Source organism: Sciurus vulgaris (assembly GCF_902686455.1).
Source record: "Sciurus vulgaris genome assembly, chromosome: 1".
Classification (NCBI taxonomy): domain Eukaryota; kingdom Metazoa; phylum Chordata; class Mammalia; order Rodentia; family Sciuridae; genus Sciurus; species Sciurus vulgaris.
The window spans coordinates 106,690,163-106,704,214 of record NC_136461.1 but is presented as its reverse complement, the minus strand read 5'-3'; the positions used below and the strand labels follow the sequence as shown (position 1 = coordinate 106,704,214).

The following is a 14,052-nucleotide window of genomic DNA, read 5'->3' as shown; positions in this document are numbered from 1 at the left end:
ATATTCTCATTTACTTTAGCTATAAAATGAGTTTATTCCCAGATTGATCTATGCATTCCCAGGAAGTCTCCAAACTAGCTTAAAATACACTTTTCCAAAGGGATGTTTAATAACATCTTTTAAGAAAAAAGGAAAACATACAAGACTGCTGCAATTGTTTTCTAGAAAAAAGAATAAGGCTTTACTGGGAAACAGCCCATTTTTCCCATGTTACTGCATTCTGTTTACTTTTCATTACATTTCACAGTATTTTCTACTTTGATTAATAGATCAGTAGAACCTATGATAGCTAACATTTACTATCATGTGCTGGATAATGACTAGTACACATTATTTAGCTCATTTATTCTTTTCACAATAGCCATATGACATAGAAACTACTTAAGTACTAGAAACCGAGGCACTTTGACCAGTAGCAACTTTTGCCTAAAGTCACATGTCTGATAAATGAGAAAAAGGATATAAACCCAGGAAATCTGGCCCCAAAACTTGTGCTTTTAACCACGATGCAAAATAAGAAGTAATCTTAAAACCAACTCTTCTTATTGTTTTTATATTTTAGACAAAACCTTGTACTTTTGGGTTCGTCTGTTTAAATTTGAATTTTATTTTTTATCAAAGCTTTACATCCACACATCTTCAAATCCAGAAAGTTCTACAGATTCTTATTATGAAAAAGAGCAACCTCCTACCCTCTCCACCAAACTTCAAATCCCACAGTCAAAAATCTTTGGTGCATTTACGATTGCTTTTGATACTTTGTTAGTGCTAAAAAATGGTTTTACTAATTTTAGTTTTAATTTTGGGCCATCATTATTAAGTGACTCCCATTTGAGAGCAAGTTCTGTCTACCCCATTCAACACACAACACACACGCACACACATGCACACACACACACACACACACACACACACACACACACACCCCTACACTCATTCTAGCACTTCTTCATTTGCTGACTCTGTTATCTGTATCATAATTTTTGGTTAAATGAATATTTGGTATTTCTGCTACTTCAGTTATGTGAATACTGTTCACAATGAAACTGCATTAATCTATGTTAGTATTTCCCTTTATTTTTTTATTTTTTTTATTTTTTTCCCTTTTTTCCCAAATGTTTAATTTACTATGCATTTATCATTAATTCAACCTTAAATTCTCTACTGTGGAGTAAATATCTTAATATATTCAAGCATAACAGATGTTCTATCAATTTTATTGTCTTGGCGATATCTCACCTTATACACTCTAAACTTGCTAGAGAGTGATGACCCCGTGATCACCCTCAGCACACCCATTGCCTCTTTTTCCAGTTAGATACTCTTGTGTCCTTCCTCTCATCTTGTTCTTCTCTCTTGCATTACTCTCTTTTTTGGTAGAGGATTACCTTTTCCATTAGCTTCCTTAGTTAAGATACATAGCAGACAAAATTTTGAGGCATTGAATATTTGAAAACATCTTAATTCTACCCTTACAATGACTGACAGTTTGGCTTTATATAAAATGCAGAGTTGAAAAGAATTTCCCCTTCATGCCCATCCAGGAATGCAAAAAGAAAAAAAAAAAATGCACCAGAAGTAGAAGACTTTTCTTTTAAAATTTTAAAGGCATTCCTCAATAGTCTTGCGGCTTCCCAGATTGGTCAAAAGAGAAACAGAATGAAGCTCTCCATCTTCCCAATCAGTTGTTGGACTGAATTTTTTCTTCTCTCTGGAGGGTTATAAGGTCTTGTCTTTGTTCCAGTGTTCTGGGTTTCCTGCTGATTTGTCGTGGTATGGTTCTATGTATTATTCTGGAGAACCAAGTGAAACCTAGAAACTCCTGGGTGATCATTCTAGGGACATTCTTTGACAATCCCCTACTTGCATTTTCTCTATTCTCTCTTCCCAGAACTCCTATTATTCTGATATTGAACCTCCTGGACTGAGCTCCCAATTCCTTTATCTTTTCTTTTCTTGTTTCCAACATTTCTTTTTTGTCTTTTGGTTCTAGAGATATTTGTCAGCTTCCATCCATTCCTTACATTGAGCCTTCCATTTCTGACATCATAATATTAAGTGCCCAAAGATCTCTACATAATTCAAAATTACCTTCTAATAGGATAATTTTCACATTCCTGATTTGGTATCTTCTCTTATCTCTATATAACAGTCCTTGAAGTTGCTCTCTTCCTGAATTATGTTTTTTTTATTCCACGCTCCTTTTCTTCTTCCTTCTTTCCTCCTCTTGTTGTTGGAGTGGGCCAGGTTTTCATTTTCTTTGTCTCCATTTTTCATGTTAGGGGTAATATTTAATGTTTTCCTCAGTGCTCATATTAATATTAAACACTAAAATATAACAAAAGTACATATAAGTACTCTATGAGGGATGTCAATGACTGGGCTTCATTGTTGAGTTATTTGGCTATGGTTTCCTTGGAAAATCCATCAGTGTTGCTATATCAGGTCTATTCTCTTGGGATGTTTAGATTCTCTAAGAAAAATAAGCTAATTTACCCAAAAGATGTAAAACCTGCCTGTCAGGGTTTTGAGAGATGAGTGGTAAGAGAAGAAAGTTAGGCTTCCTACCTTCAGTATTCTAGACCTACATTAACTCATTAGTAGTTTTTATATTGATTATATGTTGAAATGATAACTTTTTATATATTGAGATAAATAAAACATACCATTAACATTAATTCTACCAGTTTCTCTCCCTTTTTTAAAATGTAACAAATATAAGATTTAGAATTATACATGTAGCTCATATTTGTGGCTTACCCTGCGTTGCTATTAGACAAAACTGATTTAGACTTTTCCACAATTCCCTTCTTTTCTGTAATGTGTTTCCCCTTCATTAGTGTCTGGGGTCCCCTGATCTTAGAACCCAAAAGTTTACCTTCTATTGATAAGTATCTTCCCTTCTGCTGGAGGTGGAGATGGACAGCAGCATGGCTCTCTAAATTGTCAAGGGGACCTGTGGGGCCTTGTCACTTCTTAAAAAGCTTTTAGATTAGTCTTTCTGTTTTCACTACTTTCATCTGATTGACTCTTCTCCTTCTACTGAACTACCCTCCTGGCTATCAGTCAGTTTCCACCCTTGCCCTCCTCCAACCTGTTCCCTATACATCGGATATTTCATCATTTTCATCTGAACTCCAGAATGATCCACAAAAATCTTAATCAAATTTAAGAGGAAATTTTTATCTGTTTTGTTCATCTTTGCTTTGCCAAAACACAGTGCCTGGCACAAAATACTGATTAATGAGACCAACAATATTAGTGCAGAACAGAGGGCAAAAGTCAATTAGTGAAAAGGAGAAGATATGAACTCTTTTCAAACATTGACAATTGTAGCTCTGAGAAACTCAGTGCTGTATTTCCTAACCACCAAAGCAAATATGAAAACACCAAGTTTGCAGGCTTTTATTTAATAGATGTAAGGATATATGTTCATTATAAACAAACACATTTATTTTCTGGTTTTTATAGTCTTAAAGGAATTTGCCTTTCGTAAAAAGTTGGTAAGTAATGGATAGTACTCTACAGAGCAGATTGTTTTTAGTTGCAAAGATATTCACCACATGTATGTTTCTCATACTGACTCTCAGGGAACAGATGTTTAAGTGCCACTCCATAAAGGCACTAAATATAGGGGACTAAATTGGGGACAGAAATGTATTATTCTGGTTATGCTATCACAATAGAAATGAAAGCAAAAGCAAAACAGCTCGCTCGTAACATACAATTCCATGCCTTCAGATCATCCAAATGGTAGAGAACCAACAGCTGCCTACATTAGATTGATATTGAAAACAAAAACAAAAGCCTATAGCTGTTCAATTCATCTCTCTGTGAACAATTTCCTTATTGATTGGCAGGACAAGCAGCTACCCACTGTGTCCCTCTGATGGTAGCTGCCATTGCATTTCAAGCTGAATGTGATATATTTTAGGAAAGACCAGAGTTGGAGGGCAAGTGGAAACAACATGTGTCAGAAAGTCCATTCACCTCACTTCACTATAATACAGCACCATACAATGCAGAGTACTCCTTGGAGTGTGAAATGGGGAAGGAACTGAAAGACCGGTGTGAGCCTTGGCACAAAAATTTACAAACTATGTGTTCTTGGACAAGTCCCCTGTTCTCTCTCAGCTTCCAATTTATGCTGAAAAAATGAGAGCTCTAATATTTCAAGAAGGGAAAAAAAATAACCTTAGCTACTGTCTTAGTCTGCCATGGCAACATATCATAGACTGAATGACTAGAGACCCTTGGGTCTCATACAGATGCCAGCATGGTTGGGTTCTGGTGGGGACTCACTTCCTGGCTTACAGATGGCTCCTTCTCACTGAGTTTTCATATGGCAGGGTCCAGGGGGTTCTCTAGTTCCTCTTTTATAAGGGCTCTTATCCCATCATGAGATCCCCACCCTCATGATACCATGGAAACCTAATCACTTCCCAAAAGCCCCCACTTCCAAATGCCATCACACTAAGGCTTAGAGTTTCAACATATAAATTTGGAGCAGGGTGCTCACAACTTAGCCCATAGCACTTATTTATCTGGAGTTTCTTATGATGATAAAATAAGATGATCCAAATGAAGACAAAGAAAATAATTTTCATCTACCAATCTTAATGGAAAACACTTTTAGCAAATGTCTCTACCCGGAGCCTACTATTTGTTTTGTTTTGTTTTACAAGAGTTGTTGAAATGCTTCACAAAATATATATCTTTTATGCTCTCACTTTCTAGAAGGTAGGAAAGAATCCTCTGGGCATCCCAATTTGACTGAAAATATGGAAATTAGGGGAGGAAGAACGTGAGGAAAGACCTGCCTTTGTGGGCGAAACTCCTCTTGAGAAAAAGATCGGACAATGCAATTATTTTGCTTTGCAGGTTCTTCAAGAAGCCCATCAGCAGTATCGGTGTATTGATTCCTATTACCACACCCAGGACAACTCTTTACTTTTAGTTTTTCATAATCCAATGAACGCTCAGCGTCTGCACTGTGAAGAGTGGCACATCGCTCTGCACTCTAATGTTGGATTCAGGTAACCAATTGAGACCATTCAGTTAATTATATAGTTAGTCAAATTGAGTTAGCTTGTTAGCTATTTAGTTACTCAGATCATAGTTCCTTTATTAGGTGGTTCAACTCAGTGAAAACATGGATGTAGAGCCACAGTCTCAATTTAGCCCCTTAAACTGAATATCTCCCTCGCATCACTGCTGTAATAGGTGTACAATCTGTGCCACTCAAGAAGACAAGCACCATTCTTTACATCATAGTCTGGTGGGGTGCTACCAAATTACACTGGATTCCCTTAGGCTCCAATAAGACTGCCTGTGACAGATTTCATGCAGTAACTACAAACATGACTTTCTGCTTGCTGGTCTAGGTAACTCCTATTCATCTGAGAAAGATTCAAAAACCAAGCAACTGAGAATCCACCAAAGCAGGCAGTTGGGTTTCCAGCAAATGGCAGTCAAGGATTCAGTGAATCATTTTTAAATTCCCAGTTCTTATTTATTTCTTTGTTCTCTTAAAACCCTGCTTTCTCTCCTCATTAATAACAAAGGCATTTTATTATTTTTTTCTATACTGGTTAATGTATATTCATATTCACTATTTGAACAACCCTAGTTTCATACCTAAGAGATACAAAAAATATATAAAATATATAAAAGGGGCCTACAGAACAAGTGACCAAACAGGTTGTGTACACATATTTTAAAATCATAAAATGATTTATTAAATTAAGAAATGCAGTAACTCTGCCAGTATAATAACTGGAACTACTAATTTGTTTTACTTTTTTTTTGGTTTTTATTACTGATCATTATACTTTTCATTTCTTTTTCTGACTTAATAACTATAACCTTCAATGTAATTACCAGAGAGCATTCTTGTTCCAGAGGTTAAAGTGAGTGTTTTGAATATTCAAAAATTAAAGATTTATGTAATATTTCTTATCAAGTTAAAAACTCTTCCTATTTTTCTGAGTTCTTAATTATACTTGATAGTTAATTAATATCAAATAAATGATATTTCTGCACCAACTTAGGTATTCATATTTTTTAATCCGTGAAATGGCTAAATTTAATTAAGAAATATTCTAATGTTGAATAAACTTTCCTTCCTGTGCTAAACCAAATCTGCCTATTATTTTATCTTTTTTATAAATTAGTCAATTTGTTTTGCTAATACATTATTCCGGATATTTGCATCTACATTCATGGACAAGATTCAGCTGTGTTTTCCTTCTCTAAATGTTCTTATCTAGTTTTAGTACTGAGATTATAGAATACTAATAAATTAACTGTGGCTTGGTATCCTTTTTTTTCTACTTTTTTATTTTCTGAAAGAGTTTGTGGAAGATTAAGACATATTTTCCTTTGGAGTTTGGTACAACTTGCAGATAAAATCACCTCAGCCTAGGGAGATGTTTAATTACTAATCCAAGGCTGAAGGCACCAAGATAGGAGTTACTAAGGTTTGCAGGAACATCACAATCAACAGATGGTTAACTTTGGTAATTACCTGTCAATAAGTGTTTTAATTGTAAATGGATTGAATTTTTCAATTAAAAGATGTAAAGTGTAAAGTGGATGAATGGAAGGATAATAAAATAAGATCCAACCATATTCTGCCTGCAAGAGACTCACTTTGACCTACCACACACATAGGCTTATAGTGAAATGATGGAAATAAATATTCTATTAAAGTGACAGCTAAAAGAGAGAAGAGGTGTCTGTACTTTTATCAGACAAAATATAGTTTAAGTCAAGAGCTTTCACAAGAGACAAAGAAGGATACTGTGTAATTATAAAGATATCAATTCATCAAGAGAATATAGCATGAGAAAACTGTATTTATGTGGATTTGTCTCTGTGTCCTCTATTCTGTACCATTGATATACCTGTCTATTTTGGTGCCAATATCATGCCATTTTTGTTACTGTTGCTCTGTGGTGTAGTTGAAGGTCTGGTATTGTGATACCATGCTTCACTCTTTCTACTCAAGATTGCTTTAGCTATTCTGGGTTTCTTATTCCTTTCTCATACTAGACAAAGGTACCAAAAACATACAATGGAGAAAAGATAACCTCTTCAACAAACGGTGCTGAGAAAACTGGAAATCCATATGCAACAAAATGAAACTAAACCCCTATCTCTCACCCTGCACAAAACTCAACTCGAAATGAATCAAGGACCTCAGAATCAGACAAGAGATCCTGCAGTTGGAGAATATCATGCTCAGTGAGATAAGCCAATCCCAAAAAACCAAAGGCCTAATGATAAGCAGATGATGATACATAACGGGGTCTGGGAGGGAGGCAAGAATGGAGGAAGGATGGATTGTATAAAGGAGAAAGAGGGTTGGGAAGTGGGTAGGGAGAAGGAAAAATAACAGAATGAGACAAACATCATTACCCTATATACAGGTATGGTTACACAATTGGTGCAACTCTACTTTGTGTACAACCAGAGAAACAACAGTTGTACCCCATTTGTGTACAATTAATCAAAATAAATAAATAAATAAATAAATAGAATATAGCAATTTTAAGTTGTTAATTGTTATATTAGGGCTCACAGATATTAATAGAGCTGAAAAAGAACGTTTTCTAATAATAGGAGACTTCACCTTCAACAATGAATAGATCATCTAGCAGAAAATTAATAGAGAAACAACAATATTGAACAACACTGTAGACCAAATGAACCCAATAGATATATAAAGAACATTCCATCTTATGGCAACAGAATACATGCTTTTTCTCAGGTATACATGGGACATTTTCCAGCATAGATCATATGTTAGACCACAAAAGAAGTCTTAACAAATTCAAGATTAAAATCATATTGAACATCTTTTTCAATCACCATGATATGAAACTAAAACTCAATAATAAGAGGGAATTTACACTATATGTAAATTAAGACACTTCTGAACAACCAAAGAGTCAAAGAAGAAATTTTATAGCATAATACAAACAAAAATGGAAACACAACCTATCAAAGAAGAAAAAGAAAACTCTCCAATAAGATCCTAGCTTTATGCCTTAAGAAACAAGAAAGAACAAAAGTCCAAAAGCAGAAAAGGAAGGGAATGATAAAAATTAAAGCAGAAAGAAATGAAATAGAAACTAGAAAACAGTAGAAAAAGTCAATGAATTTGATTTTTTTAAATGACGAAATTGGTAAACTTTTTGTTAGATAAGAAAAAACAATATTCAAATACATTATAAATGGAAGCGAAGACATTAAAACTGACACAACAGAAATACAAAAGGTTATAAGAGAATACTGTTAAAAATTATGTGCCAGCCAGGCACTGTGGCAGTTGCTTATAATGCCATCAGCATGGAAGGCTGAGGCAGGAGGATCGAGAGTTCAAAGCCAACCTCAGGAAAAGCAAGGTGCTAACAACTCAGTGAGACCTTGTCTCTAAATAAAATATAACATGGGGCTGGGGATGTGGCTCAGTGGTCACAAGTGCCCCTGAGTTCAATCCCTGGTACCTGCCCCCCCACAAAATTATGTGCCAACAAATTAAATAACCGAAGAGTAATGAATAAATTCCTATAAATCTAAAACCCATCAAGATTGAGTCATGAAGGAATAGAAAATCTGAACAGATTAGTAACAAATAAGGAGATGGAATCAATAACCAGAAACCTTCCAACAAATGAAGATCAGGACCCATGGCTTCTTTGGTGAATTCTACCAAATACGTCATGAATTAACACCAATCCTTCTCAAACTCTCAAAAAAAAAAAAAAAAAAAAAAAGGAGGGAATAGAGAATACTTTCAAACTCATTATTTTACAAAGCCAACATTACCTGATCCTCAAACCAGACAATGACACTACAAGAAAAGAAAATGATAAGCCATTATTCATGGTGAACATAGATGCAAAAATCCTCAATAAAATTCTAGCCATCCAAAATAAGGCAACAATGCATTAAAAGGATCACTCGCCATGATCAAGTGAGATTCATCCCAGGGTAGCAAGAATGGTTCAACAGACACAAATCAATAAATATGATAAACTATATGACACAATGAAGGATAAAAACCATATGGTCATTTTAATAAATGTAGAAAAGCCATATGACAAAATTTAGTATCCTTTCATGATAAGCACTGTCAAAAAATTAGATATATAAGAAACCTACATCTGTATAACAAAGGCCATACATAACAAACCCACCACTGACATCATATTCAATGGTGAAGAATCAAAAACTTTTCCTTTAAGATCAGGAACAAGACAAGGATGCCCACTCTCAGTACATATATTCAACATAGTACTGGAAGTCTTAGCCAGAGCAAGTAGGCAAAAGAAAGAAACAAAAGGCACCCAATCAGAGAAAAGGGAGTCAATTTTTTCCATTTACAAATGACATAATCTTACATATAGAATGCCCTAAAGACTCCACCAAAAAACTGTCAGAACACATAATGAATTCAGTACATTGCATGATACAAAATCAACATGCAAATACTAAAATCAGTTGTTTTTATACACTGGCAAAAAGCATCCAAAAATGAATATAAGAAAACAAACCTATTTCCAATGGCATCAACAAGAATAAAATTAATAAATTTAATCAAGATCTATCCAATGAAAGCTATAAAACATTGATGGAAGAAATTAAAGAAGATGTGTACAAGTGGAAAAGTATTCTATGATCACGAACTAAAATAATTAATATTGCTAAAATGCCCATACTCCCCAAAGAGATCTACAGATGCATTTCAATTCCTATTCAAATTACAATGTCATTTTTCACAAAAATAGAAAAGCAATCCTGAAATTTGTGTGGAATCAAAATAAATCCCAAATAGTTAAAGAAATTTTGAGAAAGAAGAACAAAGTTAGAGGTATCACATCTCACAATTTCAAAATATCCTACAAACCTATAGCAATTAGTACAGCATGATTCTAGAGTATAGAAAGTCATATAGACCGGTAGAACAGAATAAAGAGCACACAAGATCCATATATATATATACAGTCAACCGAACTTTGATAAGGGTGTCAAGAACATAAAATGGTGAAAAGACAATCTCTTCCAAAAACTGATGTTGAGAATCTGAATATTCATCTACAAAAGAACAAAATTGAACTCCTCATTTTAAGGGACTCACCACAATAACATGTTAAGTATGTAAGACAATACATTTACTAAAATAGCTGAATTTAGTCATTCCATAAGGTACACAATTTCAAAACAATGTCATATGTGATAAATATACATAATTTTGTTAGTTAAAAAAATGAATTTAAAAAAGTAAATGAGCCTATAATCCCAGCCAGTCAGGAGGCTGAAGAAGGAAGATCACAAGTTTGAAGCCAGCCTCAGCAACTTAGTGAGGCTCTAAGCAACTTAGCAAGATCCTGTTTCAAAACCAAAAAAAAAAAAACATAAAATGGGCTGAGGATGTGCCTCAGTGGTTGAGCACCCCTGGGTTCAATCCCTGGTACCAAAACAATTAAAATTAAAAAGTAAATGAGATTTCCATCTTACACCATATATAAAAATCAACTCAAATGGATTAAAGACTTAAACAACTCCTTGACATTGGTAGTATTTAACTTCTTCTTGGATTTGAGACCAGAAACCCAGACAGTAAAATCAAAAAGTAGACAAGTGTGTTATTCTATGTGATGTCGTTAAAAAAAAAAGTAGACAAGTGTGCATTTTTTTTTTTTTTTTTTTTTTTTTTAGGCACAGTGCTGGGGATTGAACCCAGGGCCTTGTGCTTGCAAGGCAAGCACTCTACCAACTGAGCTATTAAATTAACAAAATCTAAATGTCTTTACCTTCCATCTAAATAGTATAAGCCCTATAGAATGCTTTAATTTCATATACAGTATCTTCATTCCAAATTTTATATTATTGTAGTCTAGAACCTCAGAGGTTTTTTTTCGTTTTGTTTTTACAATCAATGTTTGTGTAAATTAACACATTTAACATTTTATTTCCCCTTCTTCCTTAAGTAAGGGCTTTTAAAATTCCTACAGTAAAGATTTTTGATGATAAAATTAAGAGTTTTGCTTAACAAAAATGTCTGCATTTTAATCTGTTTATGAAAGATAATTTTGTTCAGTATATGGTTATTGTTTAACAAGTGAAATTCTTCTCTTATCATGTTGAAGAAAACTATCCCGAAGCTTTCTGAATGCCTTTGAGGCTGTCAAGAGATAAATTTCTCATCATTCTATATAAGAAATGTTGAAAGAATGCTTTGTAAAATCAGAAACAAGACAGAGATGACCACTGTCTACTATTTTAAACAATTCATGAAAGTCTCAATCAGCACAACCAACTAATGAAAGTAATTCAAAAGCATAAGAATTGAAAAGGAAGAGATGATTTAAAGTCATTTTTGACAGTTGAAATGATTATCTACCCAGGAAAACCCCAGAGACACACATAGAAAAATTATGGAACAGTGAGAAAAATTATCTTGAAAACACAAGAACTTGTTAGAAAATGTCATGTTCGAAAAAGGAAAAGATACAATTGACAACAGAAACAAAAATTAGAGTACCCAGAGAAGTCAAACCCCTAGAGTTTAAATTTCTTTCCATATTTTTATTGGAACATTATTGGTTCATAATGGTGGCATTTGTTGTTACGTGTTCCCACATGCACACAATATAACAATACAATTTGGCCAATATTACTCCCCATCACCTCTTGGCTCCCTGTCCTCCTCCCACCCCCTGGTCCCTTTCCTCTACTGACCTCCCTTTGATTTTCCTGAGGTTTCCCCTGCCCCCGGGGCACACACCATCACCTTTCTTTTCCTTTTTGCTCTCTAGCTTCCACATATGAGAGAAAATATAGGATACTTAGTTTATTTCACTTAACATAATGTTCTCAAGTGTCACATTTTCCTGCAAATGACATAATTTCATTTTTTATAGCTAAATGAAACTCCATCATGTATGTGTGTGTGTATGTATAGCTCATTTTTTTATTCATCTGTTGATGGATATCTAGGCTGGCTCCATAGTTTGGCTATTGTGAATTGTGCTGCTATTGACATGGTTATGCATGTATCACTGTAGTATGTCTATAATTCTGTAGGATAAATACTGAGGAGTGGTATAATTGGGTCATATGGTGTTTCCATGCCTAGTATTTTGAGAAACCTTCCCTACTGGATTCCATAGTGGTTGTACTAATTTATACTCCCACCAACAGTGTAAAAGGGTTCCCTTTTCTCCACATACTCTCTAGCATTTATTATTGTTTGAATTCTTGATGCCTGCCATTCTGACTAGTGTTAGATGAAATCTCACTACAGTTTTGATTTGCATTTCCTTGGGGTTCAAATTTGCACATATATACTTTTCCACTCCTTTTCCCACTCCTCACATCACAAATACAAATTTTAACTACATCCTGCTTTGTATTATCACAAATTAAGTAAGAAAATTACCTGTGTTTTATAATTTGTTAAAGTAAATTACTTACATCTATAACATGTTCATTTTTCAGTAATCTATTTTATAGGATCTATGTCATCATTTATCTCTCAGTGTTTTTCATAATATTTTCCCAAATATAACTTATATCAGTGTTGTGGTGGCCTCATAGCATATATTGGTAATAATTTATGGTTTTTCACAAACTTTATGTGTGTGTGTGTTTGTGTGTGTGTGTGTGTGTGTGTATAAGAATGGGTACAGATTCACAACCAGACTCTCACAACACAATAGTCCTTAATCTAATCCTGTGTTTGTTTAGCTTTATAAAAGAATATGGAGCAGGGGTAGAACAGAACCAGCATCTCATCTCCCCAGCAGGTTAGCAGCACCCTGCACTGGTGGTGTATAAATGAGTGACAAGGTACTGTCTGGTCCCATCCACAGAGACAAGCTGCAGCCTCAGTTTCCCATCAAGACTTGCATGCTAGCCAGCTCTCAGTTGCCTTACTGAGGTGCCAGTCCACAGATCTGGAGTTTCACAGAACACAAGGCTGTCAAGACATTCCAAATTTGTCCTTTGCCCCATAGTTTTTTAAAAAAAGAAAAACAATATTGTCAGAAGTTGGACTACAAGATCATTTTCCAAGACACTATTGCCAACTCTTCACAAGATAAGCCCAGATGTGTTGCTAATCTTTTATTTGCACACATAATACTTTATATATTATAGTATATTATCTGTTCTGAAAAGGATGGTAACATTTCACATGGAAAACCACTTAGAGCTAGTGACTGGCTCCTTAGGCCCAACAACCCAGTCAAAGGAGAGAGGTGGTGGTGTAAAGGGATTTCCTAAAAACTTTCAGTTCTTCTAAAGATAATCTTCAGGTTTTCTAAGTCTTCAACTGATTGGGTAATTTCTGTTTTTCTTGGGAATTATGCATAGCATCTATTGTTTCCAGTCTATTAGAATAAAGTTAAACAGTATTCTCATGATAAATACCCATTTCTAAAGGGATGTACTAGTATCTTTCTTTAAAATTATGGATTTATCTATTGTCCTTTGTTTTGGTTCTACATGCCATGCAGAGAGAGAGAGAGAGAGAGAGAGAGAGAGAGAGAGAGAGAGAGAGAACTTATTTTTGAATCTGTGTATTTAGAAGCATCTTTCTTAATGGATTGTGACTCTTAGCAACATGATAAAATGTCCCTCTATTTTCTCCTTAATGTTTCTCACTTTGCATTTAACCATGCTTGATGTTAATTTTGTTGGGCAGTCTCTCATTATGTAAGAATTTGCTGGTATAAGTTTCCGAGTCCTTTTCCACGTCAGTTAGGACTTGCATTTCATGATATTAAGGGAAAATTGACTCTAGTACTTAAAATAATAAAGGGATTATTTTTCTCCTGTAGGAAGAAATCTATGCTTAGGCAGTGCCTCAGAGATGGTAGATAGCTGCTCACAAAAGTCACCAGAGACCCAGGCTTCTGTTTTCCTAGTCAGTCATCTGCCCCCTTGCATTTTTCTGCATCATTTTTTTCCTCTGTGTACATCTTCTTCAAAGAGCACCTTGGATTGTTAATCACCTTGAAAGCCTGTTTTTTGAAGGATTTC

The 14,052-nt window shown here is 34.7% G+C and overlaps 1 protein-coding gene across 1 annotated transcript in view; it reads left to right on the top strand.

Annotated features, from left to right (window-relative positions):
* Positions 1-14,052, top strand: part of SPAG17 (sperm associated antigen 17) — a 211,042-nt gene that overhangs the window by 106,303 nt on the left and 90,687 nt on the right. The window contains exon 18 of the mRNA XM_079156427.1: positions 4,882-5,036. Coding sequence (XP_079012553.1) covers positions 4,882-5,036 — 155 coding nt within the window. The remainder of the gene's footprint in view (positions 1-4,881; positions 5,037-14,052) is intronic.